Genomic DNA, 20811 nt, shown 5'->3' with positions numbered 1-20811 from the left:
AGTAACATGTGCAGAAGAAAGACCATCTTCCAGCCAAACTAAAATGTCTACTTCTTTTAGCGGACAATGTGATAAGATCCCTTTCTTACGGCCACGCCAATCGCTACAAATTCCAGATGAGGCACAAAAACAGCAGGTGCTTCAACGGATATCAAGTGCTCCTTTAAGTGGGCTCTCCTCCACATCAACTTCAACATCACAAATACTCCAGTCCTCAAAGGTGACACCCCAATCGCACTTGCTTCCTCACAGCTCCCAAATCTCCAGCTGCCCGTCTGAGTATGAGGTAGAACAGATGGTTGAGTCTGCAGAGCTGTTTACTCATACTATAGCCTGGGAAACAGAGGTCGACTCCAGCGCTTCTGTGAATCCAGACGAGGAAATGATCTGCACTGATGCCCAGAATCTTTATGAGTCGGATCCAGGACCAGACGCAGAAGGTTCTGACCATAATGTAGACCCTCATTCCCAAACTGTAACTCCTGTTGGTGGAGACAATGAGGAAGACGATGATAAGGCTCAAATACCTGATTGGAGCGACAACTTTAGTTTTTTGTCAGGGCAGGAACAGGTTGGCTCTGAGGACGACGGGTGTGATAACGCACAGGGTGATGATGATGAGGTTGGAGATCCCACTTACTGTCAACCCACAGTCAGCCAAGAGATGAGGTCAGCAGAGGAGGTGGAGGAAGATGCTAGTGACGACGAGGTCAGGTTGCGCCTTCCTGGACAGAGACGTAGTACTGGAAGCACGTCAACAACTGCATCCTCAAACACAACTCTGCCTCTCACCACAAGTCGTGGTGGCTCTTCAGGTCGCATGGGTGCTAAGCCTTGCATAGCCTGGGCATTTTTTCAGATCGATAAAGATGACCCAACTCGTGTTATCTGTAACATTTGTCAGCAAAAGCTAAGTAGAGGCCTAAAAATACATAGTTTGAGTACTTCATGCATGATCCGGCACATGGACATGAAGCATAAGTTGCAGTGGGAAGCTCAGTGTGCTACAATGCGGCCTAGCCGGCCGGGCCAACCACCGTCTGCCATATCTTGTGCATCCGCGGCCTCTTCATCCTCTGTGACTGGGGGGACAGCAGTCACACCTGTTTTGGGGCGCAGACCTGCCACCTCTTTACCCGCAACAGCCAGCGTGATTGGCAGGTCATCATTTTCTTTGGAGGTGGTATCACCAGCTGGTGTTGAGCGCTGTCCGACATCGATAGCACCACCTTTGGATCAAGGCACCCTAACATATCCGCCTGCATCTTCCTCACAGACCGGCAGTTTGCCGGGGACACCCTTGTCAACCCCGTCTAAGCACAATAGCCAGCCCTCGGTCCCTCAGATGTGGACAAGTAAAAGACCATTTCCTCCTAGCCATGAGAAAGCTAAGAGGTTGAATTTCACCATCTGCAAGCTCTTGTCTACAGAAATGCTGCCTTTCCGCCTGGTGGACACAGAGGATTTTCGAGACCTTATGTCCGTCGCAGTGCCCCAGTACCAGATGCCCAGTCGGCACTACTTCTCAAAGAAAGGTGTGCCTGCGCTCCACCAGCATGTCGCACACAACATCACCGCTTCTTTGAGAAACTCTGTGTGTGACAGGGTGCATTTCACCACAGACACTTGGACGAGTAGGCATGGACAGGGGCGTTACATGTCGCTGACTGGGCACTGGGTAACTATGGTGACAGCAGGACAAGGGGCTGCTGTCCAAGTCTTGCCGTCCCCACGAGTTGTGCGTCAATCCTCTTTATGTCAAAGTTCCTCCACTGCTTCTGCCTCCTCAACCTCCTCTCGGTCTTCCACCTGCACCCAAAGCCTGTCTGGTCATGCCACAAGCTTTCTAACTGCGCAGAAGGGATCCTGCACACCTCCTTACTATGCTGGCAGTAGGGCTCAACGTCATCAGGCGGTTTTTACATTGAAATGTCTGGGAAATGTGAGTCACACAGCTGAGGAGTTGTGGTCAGCTCTGGAGAACCAATTTCATGAATGGTTGTCTCCACTGGACCTGAAACCAGGGAAGGCCGTGTGCGAAAATGCTGCAAACCTGGGTGCGGCCCTTCGCCGGGGCAATGTCACACACGTGCCTTGTATGGATCACGTGTTGAACCTGGTTGTCCAGCAATTTTTAGCCCACTATCCCAGACTAGATGGCCTTCTGCAGAGGGCACGGTCGCTGTGTGCTCACTTCCGCCGTTCGCATCCCGCAGCTCAGCGACTTACATCTCTACAGAAGTCGTTGGGCCTGCCACTTCACCGGCTAAAATGCGATGTGCCTACCCGGTGGAATTCAACTCTGCACATGTTGCAGCGACTGTGGCAGCACCGACAAGCCCTGGTGCAATATGTTCTGACGTATAGCCTTGGCCAACGAGATCCAGAGGTGGGGCAAATCACGCTGGAGGAGTGGTCTCAGATCAGGGACCTATGCACCCTTCTGCACAGTTTTGAAATGGCGACGAAGATGTTTAGTGCTGACGATGCCATTATCAGCATGACTATTCCGGTGATTTACATGCTGGAGCACATGTTAAACAGAATTCGGAGTCAGGTGGTGGCATAAGAGGAGGTGGAGGAAGTAGAGGAGGAGGAGTTGTATGCGGAAGGGCTAACATCTGCAAGGTCCAGACGGTCGGCAGCACCAAGGCGGCAGGCATGTGAGGGTGGGGGAAATGGTTTTACCAGGGCGCATGGTAGCAGCCAAACTAGTGAGGAAGGTGCAGGAGCCCAGGAAGAAGTGGAGGACGAACTGATGGAAGACTCATCAGATGAGGGAGACCTTGATCACATTTCTGTTGTGCGAGGTTGGGGGGAGAGGACAGAGGAAGGAAGCATGATTGTTACCTCGCCATCAACACAACAGGGACTTGGTGCTCCTGGATGCGCAACACACATGAGTGCCTTCTTGCTGCACTACCTGCAACATGACCCTCGAATTGTGAGAATTAGAAATAATCCTGACTACTGGGTTGCCACACTGTTAGATCCCCGGTACAAAAGTAAATTTGCAGAAATTATTCCTGCCATAGAAAGGGATGCACGCATGCAGGAGTATCAGCAGAGACTGTTGCAGAATCTTACATGTGCTTTTCCACAAAATACCAGTGGTGCACGTAGTGAATCTCACAGTTCCAACTTGCCAACCGTGGGACCGTCAAGTGTTCAGCACTCAAACCGTAACAGAACCACAGTATCTGCTGGTAACATCAATTTTGCGGAATCATTTCACCACTTTTTTAGCCCATCCTTTGCAAGGCCACAGGAGACAAGAAGTCTGACACATAGTCAACGCCTAGAGACGATGGTACAGGAGTATCTCCAAGTAAACATTGAAGCCATGACTGTGTCACTGGACCCTTGCTCTTTTTGGGCTTCCAATCTGGATAAATGGCCGGAGCTAGCCACTTACGCCTTGGAGATCTTGTCATGCCCCGCAGCCAGCGTTCTGTCTGAACGTGTGTTCAGCGCTGCTGGTGGTGTGCTGACAGATAAGCGCACGCGGCTCTCCACTGATAATGTAGACAGACTCACGTTCATAAAGATGAACAAATCATGGATCCGAAACGACTTTTCTACCCCTGTGTCATCTTGGGGAGAGTAAAATCTTGATGATTGGTTAAAATCACCCTACCAACCGTTTTAAGCTTTCAAATTACTAATCATGTTTATCTGTATCTTGGCTGGAAAATAATTTGGGCTTTGTAGCAGTGTGCAGTACTGATTCTATTAGGCCATCTATAATAAGCTCCACCAGATTTAAAATTACTAATCATGTTTATCTGTATCTTGACTGGAAAATAATTTGGGCTTTGTAGCAGTGTGCAGCACTGATCCTATTAGGCCATCTATACTAAAGCTTCACCAGATTTAAAATGAATAATAATTTTTAGCTGCATCTAGCCCGGAAAATAATTTTGGGGCTCCGAGATGCGCAAGACACATAAGTGCCTTCTTGCTGCACTACCTGCAGCATGACCCTCATATTGTCAGAATTCGAAGTAATCATGACTACTGGGTTGCCACACTCTTAGATCCCCCAAACTTTTCGATCAACCTTTTCATTTTAATAAAGACCAAAAAAATGGTCATTTTTGAAATTATAAGCATTAGCAGGTTGTTAGAAACTGAAATCAAACAGTTTTCAACTCAAAACTTTATTCTAGGTGATGTTACATTTTCACATAGGACCCCTTGTTCGAAAGGAGCTTCTGAACTCTCTCGTCCATTGAATTTGTCAGGTTTTGGATGGTTTCTGCTTCAATTGTTTTGCATGAGGACAGAATACCCTCCCAGAGCTGTTGCTTAGATGTGAACTGCCTCCCGCCATCATAGACACTCCTTTTAATGATGCTCCAAAGGTTCTGAATGGGGTAGAGGTCAGGGGAGCATGGGGGTCACACCATAAGTTTGTCCCCTTTTATGCCCATATCAGCCAGAGATGCAGATGTTTTATGTGCAGCATGAGATGGTGCATTATCATGCAAAAAAATGATCTTGCTGTGAAATACATGGTTCTTCTTCTTGAACCATGGCAGGAAGTGCTGTTTGAGAAAATCCACATACATTATGGAGTTCATCTTTAGCGCCTTCAGGGATCCTAAAGGGGCCGACAATCTCTCTCCCCATGATTCCAGCCCAAAACATTACTCCACCTCCTCCTTGTTGGCGCTGTAGCCGTGTTTGCGTGGGGTGTCCATCAACCAGCCATCCTCCACTCCATCCATCTGGACCATCGAGCGCTGCACGGCACTCATCCGTGAACAAAACAGTTTTGAAATCAGTCTTCATGTAATGTTTGGCCCACTGGAGCCGTTTCTGCTTGTGTGAAGTGGATAGAGGAGGTCGACAGGATGGCGTTTGCACAGCTGCAAACCTCTGAAGGACCCTGCATCTTGATGTTCGGGGGACTTTGGAGGCACCAGCAGCTTCAAAAACTTGTCTGCTGCTATGACAAGGCTTTTTTGCCGCTGCTCTTTCAACCTGACGTAATTGCCTGTAGGAAAGAGTCCTCAATTTGCCCTTATCAGCACGCACACGTGTGTACTGTGAATCAGCTACATACTTCTTGATTGCCAAGACACTTCATCCCGATCATCGCACAATGTTGATTGTAGTCATGCCTTGACCTAAACACTCCACAATTTGTTGCTTCTCAGCAGCCGACACATCCTTTTTCTTTCCCATTTTGGCAGAAAATGTAGGCTGCTTAATAATGTGAGACAGCCTTCTTAAGTAGTCTTGCCTTTCATTGGACACACCTGCCAAACTAATTAGCACAGGTGTCTGCAATTGCTTGCAGTGATATAAAGAGCCCTGACACACATCACCATCAATGAGTTTAACTGACAAACAAACAAATTCTTCCCTTATCACTCCTAAACACTTTTTGCATAATAATTTGGAACACAGTGTACATGTGCTTTTCCACAAAACACCAGTGGTTCACGTAGTGAATCTTACAGTTCTAACTTGCCAACCGTGGTCTGTATGGAGTTGTTCAATAAAGGGCCCAAAATTAAGATAACATAGATGGGAGAGGTCTCTATGAATAGGAATTCCTAAGTATTTGATACCCTGTGAGGGCCAGGCAAAGGGAAAGTTGGACTGGATGAAATCCTATATGGATTTGGGGAGGGAGACATCGAGGGCCTCAAACTTCGCTGCATTGATTTTAAAATTTGACCATGTAACAAAGTGATCTATTTCAGCCATAACAGCATGGATGGATATATGTGATTGAGTGATATATACTAGGACATCATCAGCAAATAGAGAGCACTTGTACTCGGTGCCTCCCACCTCAATCCACCTAATATTGGGGTTATGGCGAATTGATGAGAGCAGGTGCTCCGTCACTAGGATGTATAAGAGAGGGGACAGAGAACATCCCTGCCTTGTCCCATTGGTGATTGTGAAAGGTGATGAAAATGTTCTGACGCGCCCCCTGGGCCTTGGGACACCCGGAGCCGGACCCTTTTTGGTGGATGCTGGTGGTTGTATTCTCCGTGGCGGCGACCCGGTTCCGTGGCTCAGGGCGGTCAAACCAGTGGCGGAACTATTTATGTGGTTTTGATGTTTAAATGTCCGACTACGCCACCCGTGGATTGCGGTCAGAGTGAACCGCCGCTCCAGGGCAGACCGCTGAGGCTGGTGTTGTGGGTGCAGCAGAGCGTAGCATAACTCCCCACGGGAGGAGTATAGCCTCAGGGCAGTGTATGCGGAGGATGGGCTTGATGGTGCAGGGCAGCAGCATTAACGACACGGAGTCAGTGATGCAGTCCAGGGCCTTTACTCACAGTTCTTATTATCCAGACCACGTCTGCAGGTAACGGCTGCCCACGTCGTACTGTGCTCACCAGATGAGGGGCTCAGACAACTCCCAGATAACTTTGAAGCGCTTCACAGGACCCCCTTTGTGTGTCCTTTGTCTGGCCTTTCTTACCAACCCTTCTGTCCGGCTGCCTCGGGCCTCCTCTTGGTAAACTTGGCGCCAGTTTCCCTGACCCTATGTGGTGCCTTCCTAGCGGGCGTAGCGAGGGGCTGCGCCACATAAAATGTCACAGCCTCCTGTTTCTAGCTGAGGGTCGTTTCCTGCCTCCACTAGTTTCGGGGACCGGTCTCCCCCTTTGGCCTGACCCCTCCACGCAGGTGGATTCGGGCATGCGGTGGAGACTCGCCCGTCTGCACCCCTGGGATCCCTTCATTCCTCGTTCATGGAGCCTTCTCCGCTCCTCTTCCTTCCTTCTCCCTCTTCCAGGCCTGGGCCTCTGTTACTAGGCCCGCCTCCGGAGCAGAGCTCATGCAGAGCCCCTGCTCCCTGCCACTTCTGCTCAGACTTCTCTGCACTGAACTAAGATGGTGCCCACCTATTATACTCCCTTCTCAATGCACCCAGGAACTGCTTCCTCCCTGCTCCTGCACTACAGGGTTCCCCTTCCTCAGTGTTCCCTCCCCCCACTCCAGCCAGGGACAGGGACTGTCGTGCCCATCTCAGGGGCATATTGGTCGCCCTGCCCCACGGCAATGTGGTGTAATGCATGCAGGTGTCGGGTCCTGATCCACACTACATCCTTACCTGAGAGTGAGATATCACACCTCTGGGTGAGGTGCAATACCTCTGTAGCAACCGAGCCCTCAGGGTGCTACAGTTCCATTTATCTTCATCCTAGGTGATGTATTGCGATACAGGGCCATGATTTTGGCTATAAAAGGGTCCCCTAGACCCCTACCCCAAGCTTTTTAAGAGAATCATATATGGCGTGCCAGGAGACTCTATGGAATGCTTTCTCAGCATCCAACGAGAGTATCTAATTACAAATTTTTAACTGCATCTAGCCCAGGAAATACTTTGTGCCTAGTAGCAGTGTCTGCTAGTCAGCGGATTATCCCGGCTGTTAAGCAAGCTACACCACCTGTAGTTTGGACACTTAATTTTTTCAAAGGAAATGCTTCGGGACCATGGGATACTCAGTGAAGAGCATCAGGAGGCACCCCAAGGCATAGGGGCTGGGACTGGCAGTAGGATGCCTTGCGGTGGACAGCCGAGCTCGATCCTTATAAAAGCTTTTTAACTGCAGCAGCTTTAGTGGACGCTACTGGAGCTGGAATTACGCGGCTGCTGGCATGAGACTTGCCCTCCAATAGATCCTTGTAAATGGATTTAAAGTGTATTCATTCAAATTAGAGAGACAATTTAAATTAAAAAGCTTAGAGCTGCCTCCACCACAGGGGGCTCGCTCGACCCACCAGCGGACAGGCACCAGTGTTGGGAGAGGGGGGCTGGCCGTCAGGGTTCACCGCGGCTCTGGCACAAACCCGGCGACGCGGAGGTGGCACGGGCAGGAGCGGACTGAACGTGTCGGCTTCTCACTTTTTGGATTTTAGAAGGGCATGACATGCCTATATCTGTGTCTCCCCCTCCTTTTACTCCTCCACCTCTTTTCTTTTCGCATGACTATATGTACTTGTCACTTTTCCATGTGTTAGTTGTGTCTTCTGAGCAGTTTGTCAGCTTTTGGACACCTTTGAAGGTGTTTTCTATGTGTTTCTATGTGTTTTTGTTTGCCTGCCATTGGTTTTAATGGTGTTCGAAGGTGTTCGACGAACAGTTCGACGAACACACGGGTGTTCGACGAACCGAACCGAACTCGAACACTACGGGGGTGGCTCAACACTAGTTACTATGTTACTATGATCAATTCTCATTCTTTTCCAGGAATTGGGGAACAGTGTGGTTCACCACCAACTGTACTATTTGGAGACATCATCAATAGTCCAAAGAAAAGCTATCAATCTGGTCAATTTGTGGAATATAAATGCCCAAATTATTACCTTCATAAAGGAGACAAAATTGTGAGATGTTTGAACGGTTTTTGGGGAGAAGCACCAGTTTGTCTAGGTATGTTCATTATCATTTATCATAAAGTGTGCAGAAAAAAACCATAAATACAATGAAATCATATCACTATTAGGGTTGTAAGATTAGTAGTACATGAACAATGCTTTTTCCTACATTTCTTATCTTATGAAAATAAATGATTTTTAATGCTGTTTTTAAATCTAAAACATAAAAGCACACAGATATAGCAGAGTTGTATTCCAAAATAACTTTGTTTTTGAACCTTTCTAACTCACGAATTTGCAAGCATATTCTACGTCAGTGATGGCTAACAATTTAGAGACGAAGCGCCCAAAACCCACTTATGGGTGCCGACACAGCAATTTAACCTGAATACTGAGGTTTTAGTTTAAAAAAACAACTCATACATTAGTGTGCTATAGAGTCTATTGCAAAGGGCTTGTAAGCACTGCACTCCAAGCCCAAGATACTAGCCACTAATTGCAGTGGAGGTCTATTCTTGAGAATGGAGAGTATTTTTTAATCAAAAGTAAAACTACAAAGTTGTTTTTACAACTTTTTTGCAATTGTAACCCTTTCTCATGATGAGAAAAAACATTTACCTCCTTTACCCCCGAGGGTGGTTGCACTTTAATGATAATTTTACAAATCTGACCATTGTCGCTTTATGAGGTAATTACTCTGGAACGCTTCAACGGTTCCCCCTGATTCTGAGAATATTTTTTCGTGACATATTGTACTTCATGATAGTGGTAAAATTTCTTCGATATCACTTGGGTTTATTTGTAAATTTCAGAAATTTGGCAAAAATGTTAAAAATTTCGCAATTTTCCAAATTTGAATTTTTATGCCTTTAAATCAGAAAGATATGTCACACAAAATAGTTAATAAATAACATTTCTCACATGTCTACTTTACATCAGCACAATTTTGGAACCAAAATTTTTTTTTTATTAGTGCGCTTTAAGGGTTAAAAGTTGACCAGCAATTTCTTATTTTTACAATAAAATTTACAAAACGATTTCTTTAGGGACCACATCACATTTAAAGTGACTTTGAGGGGCCTTTATGACAGAAAATGTCCAAAAGTGACACCATTCTAAAAACTGCACCCCTCAAGGTGCTCAAAACCACATTCAAGAAGTTTATTAACCATTCAGGTGCTTCACAGGAATTTTTGGAATGTGGAAGAAAAAAATGAACATTTAACTTTTTTCACAAAAATGTTACTTTAGACCCCAATTTTTTTATTTTTGCAGGGGTAACAGAAAAAAATAGACCCCAAAATTTGTTGTGCAATTTCCCCTGAGCATGCAGATACCCAATACGTGGGGAAAAAACACTGTTTGAGTGCATGGCAGGGCTCAGAAGGGAAGGAGCACCATTTGACTTTTTGAATATAAAATTTGCTTGAATAATTAGCGGACGCCATTTTGCGACATCGATTGCAGCATTGCGGGGGTTAATGTGCCAGGAGTGGTGCGGGACCGCTCCCAGCACATAGCACTGGGTGTCAGCTCTGACAATCAACTGACACCCGGCGGCAATCAGTACGTAGCTGGTCCATAAGTCCCAGGGCACAGCTACGTACTATTACTGACGTCGTCGGAAAGGGGTTAAGACAGGGATGTCAAACTCAAATACACATGGAGCTAATGTTAAAAGCTTGGACAAAGTTGTGGTCCAGACTTAATAGTTATTAAAAAAAGGTCTACAATTGAGAAAGTTTTTCTTTATCAAATAAAATGATTAACTTAGTGGAGTATTATAATATGCTGTGTAAAAGCAGTATTAAGCATATGGCCCAATGGCCTAATTTAAAAATTTAATAACAAAGGATAAAAAACATTGAATAAAACAAACAATATAGTATCATGAAAACAAAAGTGCCCCAAACACAGTATGATACCCCCACAGTGAATTCCCCCACATGTACAGTATGATGACCCTACTGCACCCCTCTCCCTCAAACCCCCAACAAAGAATGGTGACCCCATCCCAGTATGATTCTCCAACTGTAATCTCCACACAGCCCTCCATACAGTATAATGGGCACAAAAAGTCTTCCATGCAGTGTAATGGGCCCCACATGGTCCTCCATATAGGATAATAGGCCCCACACAGTCCTCCATCTAATATATATAATTGTCTTATCCCGTCTGTCATTCTGTCTGTCTGTCTGTCTATCTGTCTGTCTGTCCAGGAAATCCCACGTCGCTGATTGGTCAGGCCGCGGCCAATCAGCAACGCGGGATTTCAGAACAAGATGGCGGCCATTAGCGGCTCACCCTCACACGCTCACCCTCACACGCTCACCCTCACACCCTCAGACGCTCACCCTCAGACGCTCACCCTCAGACACTCACCCTCAGACACTCACCCTCAGACACTCACCCTCAGACGCTCACCCTCAGACGCTCACCCTCAGACTTTCATGCTCCGACGCTCACTCTCACGCTCGGACGCTTACGCTCAGACGCTCACGCTCAGACACTCACCCTCTGACGCTCACACTCGGACTCTCACGCTCGGACGCCCTCACTCGGACGCTCACCCTCAGACGCTCACCCTCAGACGCTGACCCTCAGAAGCTCACGCTCAGACGCTCACGCTCACGCTCGGACGCTCACGCTCACGCTCTGACGCTCACGCTCTGACGCTCACGCTCGGACGCTCACGCTCATGCTCTGACGCTCACAGGCTCACGCTCGGATGCTCACGTCTGACGCTCACGCTCTGACGCTTACGCTCTGACGCTCACGCTCGGACGCTCACTCTCTGACACTCACACTCACGCTCTGACGCTCACGCTCTGACACGCACGCTCTGATGCTCACGCTCACGCACTGACGCTCACGCACTGACGCTCACGCTCGGACGCTCACGCTCACGCACTGACGCTCATGCTCTGACACTCACGCTCTGACGCTCACGCACTGACGCTCACCCTCTCGCTCACGCACTGACGCTCAGCTCACGCTCTGACGCTCACGCTCGGACGCTCACGCTCAGACGCTCACATGCTCACGCTCTGACGCTCACGCTCTGACGCTCACCCTCTCGCTCACGCACTGACGCTCAGCTCACGCTCTGACGCTCACGCTCGGACGCTCACGCTCAGACACTCACATGCTCACGCTCTGACGCTCACGCTCTGACGCTCACGCTCGGACGCTCACGCTCGGATGCTCACGCTCATGCTCTGACGCTCACACTCTGACACTCATGCTCTGACGCTCATGCTCACGCTCTGACGCTCACGCTCGGACGCTCGGACGCTCACTCTCTGATGCTCATGCTCACGCTCGGACGCTCACGTTCACGCTCGGACTCTCACGCTCTGACGCTGACGCTCGGATGCTCACGCTCTGATGCTCATGCTCACGCTTGGATGCTCACGCTCATGCTCGGACGCTCCCGCTCGGACGATCACGCTCGGACGGTCACGCTCTGAAGCTCACGCTCTGACGCTCACGCTCGGACTCTCACGCTCGGACGCTCACGCTCTGACGCTCACGCTTGGACGCTCATGCTCACGCTCTGATGCTCACGCTCAGACGCTCACGCTCGGACGCTCACGTTCACACTCGGACACTCACGCTCTGACGCTGACGCTCGGACGCTCACGCTCTGACGCTCATGCTCACGCTCGGACGCTCACGCTCTGAAGCTCACGCACGGACGCTCACGCTCACGTTCGGATGCTCATGCTCGGACGCTCACGCTCTGACGCTCATGCTCATTCTCGGACGCTCACTCTCGGACGCTCACGCTCTGACGCTCATGCTCACGCTCAGACGCTCGGACGCTCACTCTCTGACGCTCACGCTCAGACACTCACGCTCAGACACTCACGCTCAGACACTCACGCTCTGACGCTCACGCTCACGCTCTGGCGCTCACGCTCGGACACTCACGCTCGGATGCTCACGCTCATGCTCTGACGCTCACACTCTGACGCTCATGCTCTGACGCTCATGCTCACGCTCTGACGCTCACGCTCGGACGCTCACGCTCGGACGCTCGGACGCTCACTCTCTGATGCTCATGCTCACGCTCGGACGCTCACGTTCACGCTCGGACTCTCACGCTCTGACGCTGACGCTCGGACGCTCACGCTCTGATGCTAATGCTCACGCTTGGACGCTCACGCTCATGCTCGGACGCTCCCGCTCGGATGATCACGCTCGGACGGTCACGCTTTGAAGCTCACGCTCTGACGCTCACGCTCGGACGCTCACGCTCGGACTCTCACGCTCGGACGCTCACGCTCTGACGCTCACGCTTGGATGCTCATGCTCTGACGCTCATTCTCACGCTCTGACGCTCACGCTCGGACGCTCACGCTCGGACGCTCACGCTCACGCTCGGACGCTCACGTTCACACTCGGACACTCACGCTCTGACGCTGACGCTCGGACGCTCACGCTCTGACGCTCATGCTCACGCTCAGACGCTCACGCTCTGAAGCTCACGCTCGGACGCTCACGCTCGGATGCTCATGCTCGGACGCTCATGTTCTGACGCTCATGCTCACGCTCGGACGCTCACGCTCTCACGCTCATGCTCACGCTCGGACGCTCGGACGCTCACTCTCTGACCCTCACGCTCAGACACTCACGGTCAGACACTCACGCTCAGACACTCACGCTCAGACACTCACGCTCAGACACTCATGCTCACGCTCTGGCGCTCACGCTCGGACGCTCACGCTCAGACGCTCACGCTCGGACGCTCACGCTCGGACGCTCACGCTCACGCTCGGACGCTCACGCTCGGACGCTCAGACGCTCACGCTTTGACGCTCACACTCTGACACTCACCCTCGGACACTCACCCTCGGAGGCTCACCCTCAGATGCTCACCCTCAGATGCTCACCCTCACACGCTCACACGCTCACCCTCACACACTCTCATTCTCACGCTCACATTCTCATGCTCCCACGCTCACCCTCACACGCTCCCACGCTCACCCTCACACGCTCCCACGCTCACCCTCACACCCGCTCCCACTTTCACCATAACACCCTCACATTCTCACCCTCCCACGCTCCCACGCTCACCCTCACACGCTCCCACGCTCACCCTCACACGCTCACTCTGTGCTAGCCGGTCATCTCCCTCACACGCTCACCCTGTGCTAGCCGGTCATCTCCCGGCTGCTCGCAGCAGAAGTACCCCGATCGGAGGCCTCGCTCCCCGGTCCTCCAAAATTCATTAGGGGCCCCGGGGGGATACATTGGGGGTTAATTTAAAGTAGTGCACAACCCATTTAAACACTGCTTCGCTGATTAGTTGCGCCCGGTCGGACGCATACATATTCTAGAATACCCGATGCGTTAGAATCGGGCCACTATCTAGTACAGTATAATGGCCACCAAAAGGGCTCCATAAAGTATAATGGCCACCAAAAGTGCTCCATAAAGTATAATGGCCACCAAAAGTGCTCAATACAATGTAATGTAATTGCCCAACATAGTCTTCCATACAATATAATGGGCACAAAAACCTCGATACAGTGTAAAGGGGCCCCACATAGTGCTCCATACAGTGTAATAAGCCCCTCATAGTGCTCCATACAGTACAGTGGGCCCCACGTAGGGCTCCATACAGTACAGTGGGCCCACATAGTGCTCCAAACAGTACACTGGGCCCCACATAATGCTCCATGCGATACAATGGGCCCCATGTAGTGCTCCATACACTGTAATGGGCCCCACATAGTGCTCCATACAGTGTAATGGGCCCCACATAGTGCTCCATACAGTGTAATGGGCCAAAAATAGTCCTCCATACAGTGTAATGGGCCCCAGATAGTGCTCCATACAGTGTAATGGGCCCCACATTGTGCTCCATACAGAACAGTGGATCCCACATAGTGCTCCTTACAGTACAGTGGGCCCCACATAGTGCTCCATACAGTACAGTGGGCCCCACATAGTGCTCCATACAGAACAGTGGGCCGCACATAGTGCTCCGTACAGTACAGTGTGCCCCACATAGTGCTCTATACAATGAAGTGGGCCCCACATAGTGCTCCATACAGTGTAATGGGCCCCACATAGTGTTCCATACAGTACAGTGGGCCCCACATAATGCTCCATACAGTAAAGTGGGCCTCAGATAATGCTCCAAACAGTACAGTGGGCCCCACATAGTGCTCCATACAGTACAGTGGGCATACGTTCTTGCTGCGGAATGCACGGTTCTTCTACTTGAACCAAGGCAGTAAGTGCTATTTGAGAAACTCAACATACATTATGGAGTTCATCTTTACCCCTTCAGGGATCCTAAAAGGGCCGACAAGCTCTCTCCCCATGATTCCAGCCCAAAACATTACTCCACCTCCTCCTTGTTGGCGCCGTAGCCGTGTTTGCATGGGGTGTCCATCAATCAGCCATCCTCCACTCCATCCATCTGGACCTTCGAGCGTTGCACGGCACTCATCGGTGAACAAAACAGTTTTGAAGTCAGTCTTCATATATTGTTTGGCCCACTGGAGCCATTTCTGCTTGTATGCAGTGGATAGAAGAGGTCGACAGGATGTCTTTCGCACAGCTGCAAACCTCTGAAGGACCCTGCATCTTGTTGTTCGGGGGATGTTGGAGGCACCAGCAGCTTCAAAAACTTGTCTGCTGCTATGACAAGGCTTTTTTGCCGCTGCTCTTTTAACCTGACGTAATTGCCTGTAGGAAAGAGTCCTCAATTTTCCCTTATCAGCACGCACACGTGTGTACTGTGAATCAGCTACATACTTCTTGATTGTGCGATGATCACGATGAAGTGTCTTGGCAATGTTGATTGTAGTCATGCCTTGACCTAAACACTCCACAATTTGTTGCTTCTCAGCAGCCGACACATCCTTTTTCTTTCCCATTTTGGCAGAAAATGTAGGCTGCTTAATAATGTGGGACAGCCTTCTTAAGTAGTCTTGCCTTTCATTGGACACACCTGCCAAACTAATTAGCACAGATGTCTATGTGTAACCCGAGGCCTGGATGCCACAAATATTAAAGGCTGTGTCTGAGAGCAGGAGGGAGGTTCCCTGGTCAGGGAAAATTAGCATACAGCACCTCCTGTCCCAGGCCAGTAGGGGGAGCTGGCTGCCCCTATAAAAGCTGGAACTGGGGGCAGGGTTAGAGAGAACTGGACGACCTAGCTCAGGACTGAGACTAGTCCCAGAGAAGAAGGGACAGTTCAGCTGTAGCCGAGGAGTCCGTGAGGCAGAGGAGGAACTGCAAGCCAGGGACAGAGGCGACGAGAGCCGGTCCTGGCAGAGAGTCACACAATCAGACATTGGGGTCCGAGGCTGTCAGGGTTGTAAGCCCAGCAGCCGAGAACCAAACCACGAGGGATTTCAGGTCCCTTGGCCTAAGAAGCCTGGAGGCTCCGCCACACAGAGGGACCAGTACAGCGAGGAGAAAGCAAAAGGAACCCAAGGCCCGAGTCGCAAGCCATAGAGGTGAGAAGTACACGGCCAGCTCAGGGACGTGGGCTATTACACCACGAAGAGGGGGATAGTCAGAAAGAGCATAGAGAGAACGGTAGGCCTACACACTCACCCTGACCAGTGGGGCTTGCACGAATGCTCTCAGACACCCAGGCCCATTCCTAACCGGTACTACTGTTGGGTCATTAATCACATCCACAATAAAGACCCAGGACTGTTTGAAACGGGCTCTGGACTTTTACTATCGCGGCCGGCACTATCACCCCCAGCGTCCACCTACACTGCCCTGAGGCTACACTCTTCCCGTGGGGAGTTATCCTATCTCTGTGCTGCACCCCAACACCAGCCTCAGTGGTCTGCCTTGCAGCGGCGGTTATCCCTGACCGCAATCCACGGATGGCGTAGTCGGACATTCAAAACACTGATAAATAGACTGTCACAACAATTGGTCTGACCACCCTGAGCCACGGCATCGGGTTGCCACTACTACCCCCATCAGCACTGTACTCTAGAATGCCCGGTTCTGGGTACCCCAAGGCCCAGGGGGCGAGTCAGCTTTTGGCGTAGTCGGCAGGATTGTGACCAACCCGCCACAAACGAGTATTGCGTGCCTGAAAAAGACTTTATACTTACCTGAGTGAAGTCTCCCGCCATTCGGGGCCATTTCCCGCCAATTGGAGCCGTTTCCCGCCATTGGGTGCCATCTTAGGTACGCTGCGCGGGAAGAAGAGGGGTGTGGACGTCAAACACGCACGAGACCTGAAGCCCCGCCCTACGCTGAGACGCTGCGCAAGGTCCTGGAAGGAGATCCAGCGGACGCCGACGTCATAACCCTGCGACGCAAGGTCCTCACCCAGAGCATCGCGAGCGGAGCCGCGGCCTACAGAAGTGGATCGCCGGAATGTAGGCCTCAGTTAACTAGGGGGGAGGAAGATGTCGGACGCGGAGGGACCCTCTACCACCAGCGTAGCCGCTGCAGCTGTGATGCCGTTTTCCATGTACTATATCCCCGGAGCGGCCTGGCTGCTACAGTATGCTGGCGAGTCGCATACCTTGGGCGACTTTAAAGAAAGGCTGTATAGCCTGTTCAAAGTTTATCCCCTGACAGAAGAACAGAAAGTAAGCATACTGATAGGGCAGTTAACTGGTGTGGCCCAGCGGGAGGTAAAGTCTTGGACAGCTGAGGAGAAAAGGACTGTAAGGGGGGTTCTGACCCGTCTACGGGACACCTTTGATACCCGTACCTCAGCAGAAATCAAAATGCGGTTCTATGGATGTAAGCAGCGAGCTCAAGATAGCATCAGAGATTATGCCCTAAATTTACAGGAAGCCTTGGGGGCAATTAAGCAAGCTGACCCTGGCAGCGTGCAGGATACAGATAAACTATTGACTGACCAGTTCATAGAAGGTCTGCTGTCCAGCGCCCACAGAACTCAGCTGCGCCTCATGGCTCTACAGAACCCTGATTTGACATTTGCACAGTTCAAAGATAGGGCCATCCGGGTGCTCCGAGAACCTGCACCGGGTGGCGCTGTAGCTTCCCGGCGCCCTTCCATCACTTACCACCAGGGGGCGGTGCCCTACCCCGCAGACCTTGTGGGGGCTGATGCGCAGGCCCTAAACCCATCCCCGCCTGCAAACCTGCACCATCAGGTCCAAGAACTAACAAAGAGTGTTGCTGCATTGACCAGGAACGTACAGTCGTTACAGATGGACCCGTCAGGACCAATCAAGCTGGCTTCCAGTCCGGAGGATGTCCCGTGGCATTGACAGAGGGGGATCCCATCGTTCAGAGGGAGGCCCACCAACCGTTACACGGAGGATGGACAGCCGATTTGCCGCCATTGCAGCCAGTCGGGACATGTAGCCAAGTACTGTACTTTAAACGGGTCCGACCTGGGGCAGAGGGCCAACCCCCAGACATAAGGTCATCAGGCCCATCTAATTGGCGTGATAAGTACTTGGGGGGACGCCCAGTTTTACCCGTAGTGCTGGACGGTATCCCCATGAGTGCACTGCTGGATACCGGGTCACAAGTAACTACCATCCCCTATGTACTTTTTAAGCAGTATTGGTGTGACACTGCCATAACCCGCTATCCAGAAAATGACTTGAGCATCATCGCCAGCAATGGCCAGCCCGTGCCGCAGGTGGGGTTCAGAGAGATGACCATTAAGATTGGTAAAGTTGAACTGCCGGCACAGGGAGTGATCATTGTGGACATTGACCGTCGTGAAAGTCACTCTAAAATAACCTTGGGTACTAACTAGTGTTGAGCGAACATGCTCGACACTGCTCGGTACTCGCCCGAGCATCACGCTACTCGGGATGTTCGGCGAGCACCGAGCATTTCCGGGTTACTCGGGCGGGAGCTCGGGTCTCCGCCCTGCATGTTTGGCGCTCTTTACAGAGCCAATGAACATGCAGGGATTGCCAGCCAGTCACTGTAATGCCGCAGCCATGTTGTTTGTGGGCATTACGGTGATTGGCTGGCCGCACAGCGTCACCTCAAGTATTTAAAACCGGGCGCCGCCATCTTGGACACAGTCGCTCCGGATCAGACAGTGTAGGGACAGCGCTGCTGATTTAGGGAGAGATATATCCTGAAAAATAGTTAGTGTAGGGTCTGTAAAGGCTCCCAGATCAAACAAACAGTCCTTCTCAGGACTTATATCCATCCCAGGTATATCAGGCAGGCAGGCAGGCAGGCTGTATAGGAGACGCAGTGGTTATACCAGCAAATGCTGCATTACAGTCCTGTGTGCTGCTCCTGTTGCTGAAATTGCTGGACTTAGCTCCAGGTCCCGGGGGCCAGGAAAAATCCTTTTTTTTAATCTAAATCCTCTTTTTTTTTTCCTCCTTCACAATGTACAAATACCCATCTTATTAACATTTTGGTGTCACCCCCCCCCCCCCAAAAAAAAAAGTGTGCCTCTGATTTTTCAGACACAAATATATCTGTTGAAGATAGTCTGGTGTAGGCCAGAGAAATAGAAGTGTGGTTTTGCAGTTCTATGGGCCATTTGTATCTAAAAAGAACAGTTTGAGTGTGTCGCTCACTGTTCAGCCGCAAATATATATATATTTTAAAAAGCCTGGTATACACCAGTGAATTATTACTGTGGTTTTGATGTTCCACGGTAAAACATCTCTATTATCCTGTTTTTGGCATTTTTTGCTGTATAAAAATAATAATAGTGTCTCCCTGATTTTTCAGACACAAATATATCTGTTGAAAATAGTCTGGTGTAGGCCAGAGAGACAGAAGTGTGCTTTTGCTGTTCCACGGTAAAAAATCTCTATTATCCTGCTTTTTGCATTTTTTGCTGTAAAAAAAAAAAAAAAATAGTGTCTCCCTGATTTTTCAGACACAAATATATCTGTTGAAAATAGTCTGGTGTAGGCCCGAGAAATACAAGTGTGGTTTTGCAGTTCTACGATACAAACCTCTGTATTATCCACTTTTGGGCCATTTGTATCTAAAAAAAACAGTTTGAGTGTGTCGCTCACTGTTCAGCCGCAAATATCTCTATTTAAAAAAGTGTGGTATACCCCAGTAAACAATAACTGTGGTTTTCCTCTTCCACGGTTCTAATCTACTCTTTATTACCCTTTTTCCATTGATAGTGCAAGTGTAAGCTATTTTACTTCATTTACAATGGGCAAGGCGCGTGGCAAGGGACGTGGAAGTGGACGTTCTGGTGATGGTTCGTGCAGAGGACGGGGCCGTGGCCAAGGTGAAAATGTGCCAAAACCAACAGCCACATCTTCTCGCTCCCACTTCTTGACCGAATTACTAGGGAAGCACAGAACAACACCAGTATTGAGAACTGATCAGTGTGAACAGGTTATTAATTGGATAGCAGACAATACTTCCAGTTACCTGGGCACCACCACCTCCAGTCTGTCTTCCACACGGTGAACTCTTAGTAGCCGTGAGTCTCGACCGCATACTCCTCCTCACCCTGATGCTCCTTCCTCCCACCATGCCGAGTGTCGTCAGACAGCAAGTGATCCCACACTTGGACACTCTGAAGAGCTGTTCTCTGGTCCATTTCCATATTTGGGCCCCGCGCCTGATACGCTTGAAGTGGTGGAAGAGGAGATCCCATGTTGCGATGCCCAAATATTTGAACAGCCACGGCCACAGGAAGTCGACGTTGGCAATCTGTCACAAGAGGTGGACGATGACGAGACACATTTGCCAGGAAGTGAGGAGGAGGATCGTGGTGCACAAGTGGAAGAGGAGGAGGTGGTGGATGATCTAGTAACTGACCCAACGTGGAAGGAGGTCATGCAGAGTGAGGCCAGCAGCACACAGGGGGAGGGAGGCAGAGTACCCCAACAGGCAGGAAGAAGCAGTGTGGTGGCCGCAGACAGAAGGCAGGCAACCGTTCCCCGTAACACCAACACGAGGGACGTTGCCAGTACAAGCGGTAGGTCTTCCAGAGTCTGGAATTTTTTTAAAGACTCTGCTGATAACCCCAAAAAGGCCATATGTTCCACCTGCCATGCCAGCATCAGCAGGGCTGACAAAACTACCAGCCTGACTACCACCAGCATGATCAGGCACATGGCAGCAAAGCACCCGACTTTGTGGGGCGAACCCGAGGGACCACGACCAGTGTCAGCGAGTGACACCACTGCTTCTTCTGCTGTTGTGCGTGCAATAGAACCCCCTGTTGTGGGTGCAAGGCAATCCCCTGTCCATACTGCTTGCAGAGATGCCCCCTCCTCTCAGTCTTCACTTGTTATGGCATTTTCTCAAGAAACAGCATCAACATCCACGTCCACGTCCCACCGCAGCGTTCAATTGTCCATATCCCAGACCTTTGAACGAAAGCGGAAATTCGCAGCTAACGCCCCACAGGCCACAGTCCTAAATTCGCACATTTCACGACTGCTTGCATTGGAAAAGCTGCCATTTAGGCTGGTGGAGACGGAATCCTTCTGCAATCTTATGGCGGTGGCCGTCCCTCGGTACTCGGTCCCCAGT

General features: G+C 50.4%; 1 protein-coding gene across 5 annotated transcripts in view; it reads left to right on the top strand.

Moving 5' to 3' along the window:
• Positions 1 to 20811, top strand: part of LOC141156681 (complement factor H-like) — a 742328-nt gene that overhangs the window by 234402 nt on the left and 487115 nt on the right. For 4 of the 5 annotated variants that reach the window (XM_073642927.1, XM_073642924.1, XM_073642925.1 and 1 more), the window contains exon 4: positions 8222 to 8404. The exons of the other annotated variant lie outside the window; for it this stretch is intronic. In XM_073642927.1, coding sequence (XP_073499028.1) covers positions 8222 to 8404 — 183 coding nt within the window. The remainder of the gene's footprint in view (positions 1 to 8221; positions 8405 to 20811) is intronic. 5 annotated transcript variants of the gene reach the window in all.

The sequence above is a fragment of the Phyllobates terribilis genome, unplaced genomic scaffold (assembly GCF_046119375.1).
Source record: "Phyllobates terribilis strain yellow unplaced genomic scaffold, ASM4611937v1 Scaffold_8__6_contigs__length_399053987, whole genome shotgun sequence".
Taxonomy (NCBI): Eukaryota; Metazoa; Chordata; class Amphibia; order Anura; family Dendrobatidae; genus Phyllobates; species Phyllobates terribilis.
This window is presented reverse-complemented; position numbering and strand designations above follow the sequence as displayed.